Consider the following 12,417-nt stretch of genomic DNA (forward strand, 5'->3'; position numbering starts at 1 on the left):
ATGTACATATATATAGTACATATAAATTGTTCAAAAACAATATAACAGTGAATTAAAATTTTTATATAAATAATCATTTTTAATAAGGGTGCTCACTATTAACATTTAGGGTGCTCACTACCTACTATGCCACATCCCCAATCTAAAATCATAAAATTCATTATTGTCATTTAGAGATAGTGCAATTAAGTTTATTTTGTGTGTTTTTGAATGAAGATAAATGATTTAATTAAATGTAAAATGTATTAGGATACACCTTGTAATATTTCATCCGAATACTGTCATCAATTTTAAGCTATAGAACTTAGCTGAAATATTTTAATAACAATTCTGATGTTTTTGTTATTCTTCTTTTACAGTACCACCGCAGAAGATCATATTGTCTGACGACGCTGGCGTCGAGAAGACATCCGTCGTTGGGCCTTTCACAGAAGGCGGAAGGCTGGTCCTTCGTTGTGATGTTTACGGAGGTATTTATAAACATTTATTTAAAAAAGCAATGTCTTACATTTCAATAACAAGTAAAATAATATTATATGCCACCAGTGTATATCTAACAAAAGAGGAATCTAGCTTTACATTGGTATTTCACGAAGACTTTTGCCCGAATTCAATAGTTCCACTAAAGATATTTTAATAAGAACTCGTTATCCAATAAGAACCCTTCTTGAAAGCCTCTAATTCATTTTAAACCTTGTTCATTTAATCACATAGCATAAGGAATTTAATATTTAATTGAAAATTTACTGACATTTATTAAATATTATATAAAATGTATGTTGGTATTTTACAAACGTATTTACTTAAACAAACGCAATGATTTAAATAAGTAGTTGTAGTTTCTTTATTAATTTACTTTTAATAATAAATAAAAAAAACAACCAAGTAACATTTTTAAGGTACATTTAATCGGCCGGCATTCGGAATGATTTTTCACTGTCAAGCCTTACCGACATGCTGACATTTCAGCTCTTAAACAATTAAAGAGCTTAATAACTAAATCGATCGAACGATGTTTCTTTTGACAGATATAAACAAATTAAAAAGTCTCGAATGAACCTCAACAAGTGTACATTGCAAAGCCTCAAAGACGACATTCGACCCCGCAATCTAAAATCGGATGCTACAGAACGAAATATACAATTGGCGCTAAAACAAGGCGTTAAATAATCCGACGGTGCCCGTAAAAGCCCCCGGAGGCCCCGGAAAAGCCCCGGGAAATAAGCCAACGTCTCCCTTATTCCGAATAACCAAGTTAACCGGCAACTTACTTTAACTTTATGCGAAAGTTCCTTCACCGATGTCCCGCGTTTTTGAGCCACTGTGCTGTGCTTCTATGTGCGCTCGTGGATATTGCTCCAGGCTAAGTGTCACTTACGCCCTTCTTAAAGCCAAGTATCACGTGAGATCGCTTTGAAACGCACCATAATAAATACAGCTTCAAATGTAACTAGTATAAACAAGTAGATGTACATATGCATTGTTTTTTTAGAGTTATTTATTGTAAAAAAAAAGATCTGCTTACCAAGACAATGACTCTCTTTTCCAAGATTTTTTGATCATAATTTTAGGGTCCTCTCCAAAAGAAGTTTTTTTTATATTAGACATATTTATTTTTAGCTGTAATTATCGATAACATTGTATTTCTTATGAAAGTGACAATAAGAGAAAAGTGGGAAAATGGCAAAAAAGTAAGTAAATAATCTATTTCCGAACATTTTTGCAACCTAGGGCACACTACATCAGCCAAGATTAAAAACAGCGTTTTTCTTGCTAACAATTTTTTAAGCAATCTTTAACATTTGCAAATATCTAAAATCACCCAGCTTATGTATTTTTTTAATGGCTGTTATTGTCAATTTAAAAAATCATATTAAATGCATTTAGTTGGTAAAAATTCTGCCATCGTGAATTTTGGAATTTAGATTCTAGATGTGCACCAACACAAATAAAACAAAATACGTAATCGGGTATTAACCACCAAAGCAAAACTGATAATTTTAATTAAAAAAGAAATTAAATTTGGGAAAACCTAATAAATATTAAAAACATCAGTTATAAATTTCACAAATTAATACTAATAATAATTTAAAAATATTTTAGCTGCATGTACTGAAAAAAGTTCATGATTAAATGAATATATATATTTATATATATATATATATATATATATATATATATATATATATATATATATATATATATATATATATATATATATATATATATATATATATATATATATATATATATATATATATATATATATATATGCGTCACATTCAGTCACAAGAAGTACAAACCTAAAATCAACGCCGTAAATTCGTCCGAAGATGGCTGGTGGGATCCAGCCGAAAATTCACAGTAAAAATGAATTTATATATAATATTTATATATATTTATTATAATAGAATATATAACATATACAATCAATTTCATGATCTAATTAACATAATGGTACCTAATTATATATAAACATATTTATATAAATGTTCAGAGGAACTAAAATAACAATCCTTTGTTGAATATAGACTAAACATTGAAAGCTCGAATCGATTCTCTAGTTAATTAAGACCTTAAGTGATATTTAAGGAGGCTTATTATCGTTATGGTAACTTGAAATAAAATTTATATCACAAATGTAATAATTTTATTTTAAAATTAGTCTACCTTTAAATGCACCATTGATTTTTATAATATATTTTGGTAACCTTTTAACAATATAAATTACAATTGCAATATAAGTTTTGCAGAAACTGATTTTTAATGTACTGATATGAACACTTTAGTATAGTTATTAAAAATATATGTGTTGATTTATAAAGTTTGCGAAATATTTAAAATACTGTAATATTTTCTATAGACGTTAAAATAATATTATGTATTTTATTTGCATTCATAATAATATTTTTAACATGTTAGGTTTAATTATGTTTAACATATTAATAAGACAAAAATTGTAATTAAAATTTAACATCAACCGCAAAACATATTAGTTAAAATAATATATCTCTTATGGTTATCGCACATTTAAAATTATCGCATAACATAAAACACCATAAAGAATCAGACTAAAGAAGCATGCTTAAGGTACTGCGCACAAAGAATACAGTGCAAATACTAAAGGCAAATATCTGAGAGGCTTAATTTTATAGTTTAGTATATGCATTAGCAACATAATAATAATCTGTGGTATGTTTATTAATCATTGTAGATAGGATTTACCCGATAATTTTTAACATAAAATCAGAAAAATCGATAAAAATTGTGGCTACTAACCTTAATACACAAAAACTTTGCTAGCAATCAATAAAGTATTTTTACAAATGGTCTGAGGTATATATAAGAATAAAGATTTCGAATACTTTAGCTAATACTGATAAAATCGACACTGGCTTATAATTCTCTATCATCGATTTATTACTTTTTTATGTATATTTGTCAATAAAATTTGTGTACTAATAAAAGGTTTTCAATACAAGGTTGAACACATATATAGATGAAATATAATACAAAGGTAATATAAGGGAAATCAATGATTGTGGCATCCCTTTGCTACTTTGTGGTTTTGTTTGAGTGCACATTGAGGAAAACTCCAACTGGAAGATTATTTGAAATGTTAATCATATCGGAGAGGGGTTCTTGTTCGCAAAAATAAATTAAAATCACATTCCAAACGCGACTTCCCCCCCGTTTCCGAAGATGGGAATGCGCCTCGGGAAGACGAAATTGCTTCCACACAATTAGACTATAAATCATGATCGAATCTTGGGCACAAATTTATTCAGAATAATTTCATTCCCAATTTACGTTTCTGAATAAAAATAATGCATATTTTTAATGTAAAATAAGCAAACAATCCAAATAATTTTATAATTATATATGTATTTATTAAGATATATCAATAAATAAAAATATAATAATATAATGTACATAATTTTAAATCGACACTTTGAAGTAATTTCAACTGAAATATTGTAAAACCAATCTCTTCGATAGAAATCTCAGGAGCGAACTACTCGTAGCTTACGAAGGATTAACCCTACGTTTCCCAAATCTCTGGTTACCTAAAGCTTAAGTCTTACGCTTGTTTGGAAATTATTTCGGTTATGCGAAAACTTAAAGTTATGCGTGATCGCAAATGGATACAAGTCTCTTAGCAAAGCCATTAAACAGAACTTATACGTACATATACATATACATAGAAGGTATGAGACGATGAGTGTGAGATATTTGTTATGCTAAAATATTATATTTACAAAAAATGCATTGATATATAACGTTATATATTACGTGATCTTTTCGAAAAACTGTTATTCATTGTGTAACATAAATCAATAGAAATATATTCAAATAACAAAATATGAGAAAATGTTTGATGTTGTACTCAAGGGAAGAAGCATACGAAACAATAAGAATATACAGTCACATAAAAAAAAAACAGATTGTTGAGTTCTCAGTTGTATTGTGTATATTTTATTATTTTAAAAATATATTTTTAAGCTGTTGGACATCTGACAAGCTGGCGAGTCGTATTATGTTTTGAGTTACTTCATTAATTTTGTAAAACTTACATTTTATATTATAAGAATATGGATCGATAGTATGTAAATCAGATTTTAAAGGTGCCATTAGATATTATTAATTAATTTCCAAAATGCATATGTAATCACTTAGAATGCTAGTTAACACTAAGTCAATGTGAGATTTGAATACAGGTTTCTTAGCTACTAGTAACCGACGTATTTCACTGAGCTATCGTGCTGTTTTATTCGAACTTAGCTAAAACAATCACACTGTAAGATTCCCCTGTAGTAAGAACTAATTCCTTTACAAAAAATCATTTAAGATTTTTGCTAAATAATACATGTGATTATTGTATGTATACTAATTTTATTTTATGGTTTATTCTTACTTATTATTTTATTGTTTAAAATATATATCACAAGTAGTGTTTGTTCTTAAAAAGTATTTCTCGTAAAATTTTCCAAAAATATACCAAATAGGTAATTGTCATTTCTCGAGAATTTTCATATAGACTTTTATGCTAAAAATTAAAATAGTACAAATATTTTTAAATATTTTACAACCGCTGCATTTTTTAAAGCACTTCATAAATGGGTGGGTCCGTGTCAGATATTTTAAAATATGCATGCTTCCTTAGTAGATTTTTATATAGTCGAAAGTATTTGAATGGCACATAATTGTTAAAAATTTTCTTAACTATTGCCCTTATCTTTGCCTTAGTAATCTGAGAACTTCATTAAAAATCATTTTAAACGAAATCAGATCAGGTTAAATAAAATTAAATTGCAAAAATACCTAAAGGTTTTCCACAAAGTTAAACCATAAAATATGCCTGTCAACAGACTTAAATCTTACTATATTAATCATCCAGAGGTAACAACAAATGTTAACAATTTTCTCTACATACATAAATCCAAAATTCTTTCGTACTCAGCGCTCTCTAATCAATCGAAATAGATTGATTCATCGATTATTCGCGACCATTAAAATAAATTATCATGTTATTGAAGTTGGTTCTCCGTAATGATTATTCAGGTCTTTGTCTAATAATAATTTAACGATAGCTAAAATAATATACTATTGTATACTATAATATGTATATATTACAAATAAGTTTTTATTACTCAAAAATTTTAAGAATCGAGATGTTAAAATCGGAAATATTATTTTTCGATAAATAAAACATATCGAAAAACCAAATTTTCTAATTAGAATGTTCAGCTGTTTACACATATATTTTTTAAAGCCATGTTACATCATGATTAAGACTTACTAATCAACGTTTCGTCAATGATCATGTACTAGCCATGATCAAGATTTATAAGAAACTTCTCCTTTTTCGATATCATTATTTTGACATAATCAAATCCAGCTTGTAAAAAAAAATTCGTTATAGTATAAATATGTCACTTATTTATTTTAATTTTACAGCACATACATATATGTTTAAATGTCCTGCTTCTGATATTGAGAATGAAATATTTACTAGAAAAAAAGCATTTATTTTTTAAATATATTTAGGTTACTTTAAGAGATTGTCTCTCTTACTGATTAAAGGTCGTAGGAAAGATAGTAGAATTTAGTATCAAGCTCATTTTTCAATGTGTAATTCAAGATCGTGTATTTATTTGGTTAAATTCTATTGCATAAAAAATCTAAAGTAGTAAAATAGTGCAACCAACCTTAACTTAATTTGTGTGAAAAATCAATAGGATAAACAGAAACTTTTTTCCCCAAGTCTTGCTCGCTTTTGATGTTATTATTATATATAAATTAATACATTCAAGGTGTTATTTAGTTCTATATGACTTCTGCAGTACGCTTACTTGAGTGTTCAAGGCCTTCTTAGATTTACTTCTTGACCTTTGTCTAATTTAACCATTAAACGAAAGTGTAATAGACTGCCTTGTTTGATTTTACTCAAATGCCACTGACCAAGTTACTAAGTCCTTGTCAAACTGTAATAGTTGCCTAGTAGTGGCAATCGTTAACGGCTTTCGTCGATTACCTTGGCATCGCAAGTGGGCAACTTTGATGAAAGTAAACAAAGTCCTAGAAGCGAGAAGAACGAGAGTGACGCCATCGGGTGTGAGGCAGGGGCGCACTCTGGGGTGGCAACAAGTGTTCAAATGAATTATTCATGGGGAGAAAACAAACCGTTCGTAGCTGTTCGGCGAAAGACGAGTAGGAAGAAGAAGACGCAATACACAGCGAACAAGAAGACAATAGACTTAATTTTAGGGACGATTTGAGGCGGCTGTCTGTGTTTGGGAAACGAACGAGAAAATTTATTCAGCGTGTCCGGCGACCGATTTTTACCGACGCCATATTGGACACGAACGTTTCGATCCTTGTTTTGTGAAAATTTCATGTTTACGAATTGCCACTGTTGTCGCCGATATGCTCGGATCGAGGCAGATTCGCAAAATTATTATGAAAACTGCTCGTTGAGTATGCGCGGCGTGGGCTGAAACATTGGTCGGTTCTGTGACGTCAGAGGTCAAATTTTCGACGATAATACTAGTGAATTTGTATTTCGGTGAGAGAATATAATTTTTAATTTCGTATATAGACTGTTACATAATATATTTTTGTAAAACATGGGTTCATTTTATTTCTCGAATGCCTTGAGGTTACAGATCAGGACTAATATTTTTATTATTAATTATAGATGTCATAAATTATCTTGTTATTAATTTTTGTAAAAAACATGATTTGATAACGATATTTTATATAGTATTGTGTATTTATTGAACGACATATTCTAGCAATATACAAAATACAATTATATGAGAAAGATAGCAAGAATCCATGCTAATAAAAAAAATCAAGATATAATCGTCATCAATTTTAATATTTGATATGATAATCTAATACCAAATTAAGTTCCCTTTCCGGATTGTTTTTAAAAATAAGTACTGCAAGAGCTTTTACAACACAATAACTTAATAGCTTGCACTAATTTCAATAATAAATCAACGTTTAGTATTAAATGGTGTTCTATTTCATATAAATTTAATATCATGTACATTTTAATGCTAGACGTTGAAAACTGATACACATAAAATACCAATGAATATCTGTTTTACATTTATTGTGCTACATAATAAATAGTCAACCTAAATAATACATACAAAAAAAAAATAGTAATGAAGCATGTAAAAAAACACCCTTGTGCAAAAATACATGTTTAGATCAAGTATGATTTAATACCTTTGAAGAATTTTAGCATGTGTTTTATCTCTAATATTTTATGTTTTAAAATACAATAGAATTTTATCGATCATTAATTTTACTATTTATGTTTGTCCTGTTTTTGTTTATGAGTATTATAAATTACAGTCACTGTTTGAATGGATTTATTTACGATTCTTCTTAGAAACATTTTTCACAAAGGCTATCCAGCTTAAAAGATCTATTTTTCTGTTGATTAAAGTTTTTGGAACTACAAGCTTTTTTAAGTTGTTGTTTTTCCTTTGCCAAATATGTATTTCCGAATAACTGCAGAATTCTCTTTGTATATTTTCCTAACAAACGGTTCTAAAATTTTTAAACGTTACAACAATATTAATGCCACAGTGATATCCCAAATGTGTATGTAAAATATAGACTAAATATTTCTGTATTGTAAATATTTTTTATATGATTATATTTTTTTAGTTTACAGTTAATTATTATCAATATATTTTTTTTATTTAATAAAATATATAAAGATAATAATTAACTGTTGAACACAAATACAAAAAAATGTAAAGCTGTATCTCTATATTTATTTTTCCAATTATGAACATGTTTTATAAGTATTAGTCAAGTGTTTAAAATACAATTTTTTATCACATTAGTTTGTACATCATTAAATAAAATTGTTTTTAACAAGAAAAGTACAAAAATTAGATTTTCACCAGACTGTCAGTGTTGTGAAAAAATAAACTGCGACAAGTAATTTTAATTAAATGCATTAAGCATGATAAGTTTAAAATTACAAAATAAAATAATAATAAATATAACTAAGTTATAACCATTTTTATGTTGACCACTTTATTATTAGCTGTAAAAAAATATGAATAAAAAATAAATCGTTGGTGGTTACAATTTAGGAAAAAAACTAACTTTTTAGAATTCTAGTAGAAGGAAAAAACTAATTAAGTGCTATTAAGTATTTTAACTGGAATTAAGATTGCATTACCGGTAGTACTGAAAAAAAATATATATCTTTTTGGCTTGGAACGACGATACCCATATTGCTTGAAATCAAAAGCAGAGAATAAAATAATTTTAGGGGTTTCACTACTAAGGTTAATCGAAGTAATGTTATCGTTGCAAGATATCAAAGTAATATAATATTATGCAGTATTACCGTATTTTTTATTCAATAATATATTTTTTTATTATTCACAGTGAGTCTTACCTAGCTTATGATAAAATTTTACTTTAAAAGATTTGACACTTGTTCCCAAAAGAAAGAGACGTAATAGAGTTATAGTAGCAAAGACATCGATATAAGAAACATCTTTTGCACGAAATCACAACTGACAATAATACAACTTGACCCGCCAGGAAGATTCTCTAACTTCCAAAATCTGCTATTTTAACTCAAACTATAAATTACCACATATATTTCTCTATAGATGTGGTAATTTATATATGTTTATAAAATAAACTGTTATCGGCTTTTCCGGCGTCTATTCGTCTTTGGTCTAATTGACACGACTGAATATACCACAAAAACATTTTTTTTAATTTCAATGACTTAATAATTTCATCTAGTACAATATTAAGTGAAACTTATGCTTATTTCTATGTTACTGCTATTGTTAAAAGGCAATTGCAGTATGTGATATGCCTCTATTATTGTATGATAATATAATTACACGATAATGTGTATACGAATTGTCAACATCAAATATGCTGACTACATTCTCTCTCACAACATGCTATGATGGTTTAAGTGCAAGCAGATGCCTCGAAATTGTTTATGCCCTTTAGACTTTAGTTATACATTATTCCAACGCTGTGAAAACTCTATAAAACATAAAATGGTTTGCGAATTGCATCCTTAAACTTGCAAACACGTCACGTTTCACGCGAAATAACCATATAAAGTGTTGCAATAGATTTTGAATACTTCACATGTGAAGGGTATAAAATTAAAAAAAAAAATTGACATGCTAATTTAATTCGAAGGAATAATATACAGTTTTAACATAAATTTTAATTTAGTAATACAAACTGAAAAAAAAATTGAAATAAACATAATATATTTAAATAATTATTATAAAACTATTTTTACCTTAGTTATTTAACAGCTTTTATAACGAAATAAACAAGGATTACTGTTGACCTTTTTTGCCACATGAATAATTGTTATATAAATATTTTTTATTTAAGAGACACCAAAAATGCTCCTATTTAGAGTGACAGCAGGCAGTTAAATCAAAGAGATGATATACACAGCAACATCTTTAAAATACAATTTTAATATATATGAACAAAGCATCTTTACTCTACCCCTTAGTTCTCCTGTATTTTACGACATATCTTAATAATATTTTTTTATAACGATATACATACTTAAATAATGCATATTTAACACTTTATATTTATTCTCATTATCCCACACATATGTCTATATATTACATTTTATATGTAGAGCCCCTATAATCTATAACTATTTAAAAAACATATTTGGAAAGCAAGACAACTATAGAATAAAATGTCTTTATTAGATTTACAATCATTCGCTACGCATTCAAAAATGTTTGTTAAGCATTTTGCTATGACACCTCTTCAGAAATTAATCTTAAGACCTACACCTAAATATAAGAGTGGGCTTGTATTTTTATGCCCTGAACCTAAAAAATGTATACTCACTTGAACAAATTTCTGGGAGTGAAACCTGCATTTGCCCTTTTTTTCATAGTAGTTCCGTTAAATATCATGGGAAAAACAATAAATAACTTATGCTATATGTGTCTGTAAATTAGTTTTTTAAAGAACATGATAGTGCTAAATTCGACAGATTCTTAGATTTATTTTCTATATTCAATGGTGTACCCTTAAACATAGAAAACAAACCAAACTAGGTAAATCTGTAATCTGAAGCTAAAAATATTTTTTTTAAATAAGTTTTAATACCTTATTTGCAAGTTTAAAATATTATATAAATTTTCTTTACATTAATGTAGATTATATAGATTAATGTAGTACATAAATTACAAATAAAACAATATTTAATTGATAGGTAACTCCCACTTTCTATATAATCTGTTCAAATGCTATTTATTAAGAACACACACTCTAGATTTTATAGTCCCTAACTTAAAATTATATAGGATAAAAAACGCTATACTTCAAATCTTCACCAGCTTTGACATCGTCTTATCAAAGATGTACAATGCGTACTCATTTAGAGTGAATTCAATCCATCTGATGTTTCTTAACATTTCATGCCATGCCAATGCGAATTTATTGCGACACATTTTTCCGTCAGTCTCTACTCTACTGTACTGAACTACCACAGTGGCGTTGTCTTGTGCACACATCTCGCTCTAATCCGTATACTCGGACGGCTTCCGGCTCCCATCACGTCTAAGGAGAATAAGGCTTCGCTTTTATCGCAGCTCCGGGACCCTGCTGTCATGAATAACAAATAACGTAAACATGGCAGGACGTTAACGTCACGGTCCACGGTCCGGGGGGCTCCGGGGCACCCGCCGGGAAAAAGTCGGCGAAAACTTTTTACAGCCGCGATTCGCTGTCAACTTTGTTTATGCGGCGCCGTAAAAACCGATAGATTGCCATGTACTTGTATTTTAGTGTTAATTGCTGTGGCGGCGTCGACCTGACAACTATGCCATCTTATAATGGAGAAAAAGGACACTTTTTTATATAATAGGAGGTGGATTATACTAACAAAATACCGTTGCTTACCTAACTAGATTAAAAAAAAAAATCTATACGATCCGGTGAGTGCTCTTGTGAATGCTTAGGTGTATACATTTATTGATTATAATATCGACAAAAAAAATCAACAGCTAAATTTAAATCTCGGGTTCTTCAAATTCCTGGAAATCAAAAAACAAATTTAAAAGTTCTGGGAAGTTACAGGATTCCAGACTTCTACTATTTTTTATTTTTATTATAAAACTATTTTTTTTGTGGAATAAATATTTTGGAAAAATACGTATTATTTGTGAAAAAACATATATACATAGATATATAAGTATAATAATTTATTTATTAATTTGTTTTAATAATTCATTAAATTATTATAGCTCACTGTTTATATACTGAACAAATTTATTCAAAACATACATATAAAATATAATATATACATAAACCGAACATAAAAAAGACTTTAACATTCTAATTTATTTTTTAATGCAAGAAGGTGCTTTTTATTTCACTGAGAAAACCCGCTACATTTTTTTCTACGGATTATTCTAGAAATATTATTATATAAATTCACACCTCTATACCTTATTTTTTTACCGTACTAATATAATTATACCTACATATCCTTGAATTGTCTCTATTTCTAATATTAAATCTGCATACATCTTTATTTCTTATTAAATACCCATTAAAGAACTTCAGTAAAATAATATTTTTTAGCTTGTATGTAGGTAAATACTAAAACATTGATCTTCTGTTACAGTATACATTATTAAAATATTTAAATTCATAGTCTAAGATTTGATGATTGTATATAATATTTTTGCAATTGAAATATTTTGGTAGTGTATTAATTCTCTATTTAATTATTCTTTAACCGACATTAAAACAATACTTACAATACTAATTTACATTATTACAATATTACAATAAAAAAGAGGTCCCAATAATTCTTGACCATTTTATACATACTTTTTGGGACGACATGAAAAATAG

At 28.0% G+C, this 12,417-nt stretch overlaps 1 protein-coding gene across 1 annotated transcript in view; it reads left to right on the forward strand.

Annotated features, from left to right (window-relative positions):
• Nucleotides 1-12,417, forward strand: part of side-VII (sidestep VII transmembrane protein) — a 542,053-nt gene that overhangs the window by 451,416 nt on the left and 78,220 nt on the right. Inside the window, exon 5 of the mRNA XM_088190535.1 lies at nucleotides 360-470. Within this exon, the coding sequence (XP_088046661.1) occupies nucleotides 360-470 (111 nt within the window). The remainder of the gene's footprint in view (nucleotides 1-359; nucleotides 471-12,417) is intronic.

This window comes from Plectrocnemia conspersa, unplaced genomic scaffold (assembly GCF_051122295.1).
Source record: "Plectrocnemia conspersa isolate PC_06_02 unplaced genomic scaffold, ASM5112229v1 ptg000008l, whole genome shotgun sequence".
Taxonomy (NCBI): domain Eukaryota; kingdom Metazoa; phylum Arthropoda; class Insecta; order Trichoptera; family Polycentropodidae; genus Plectrocnemia; species Plectrocnemia conspersa.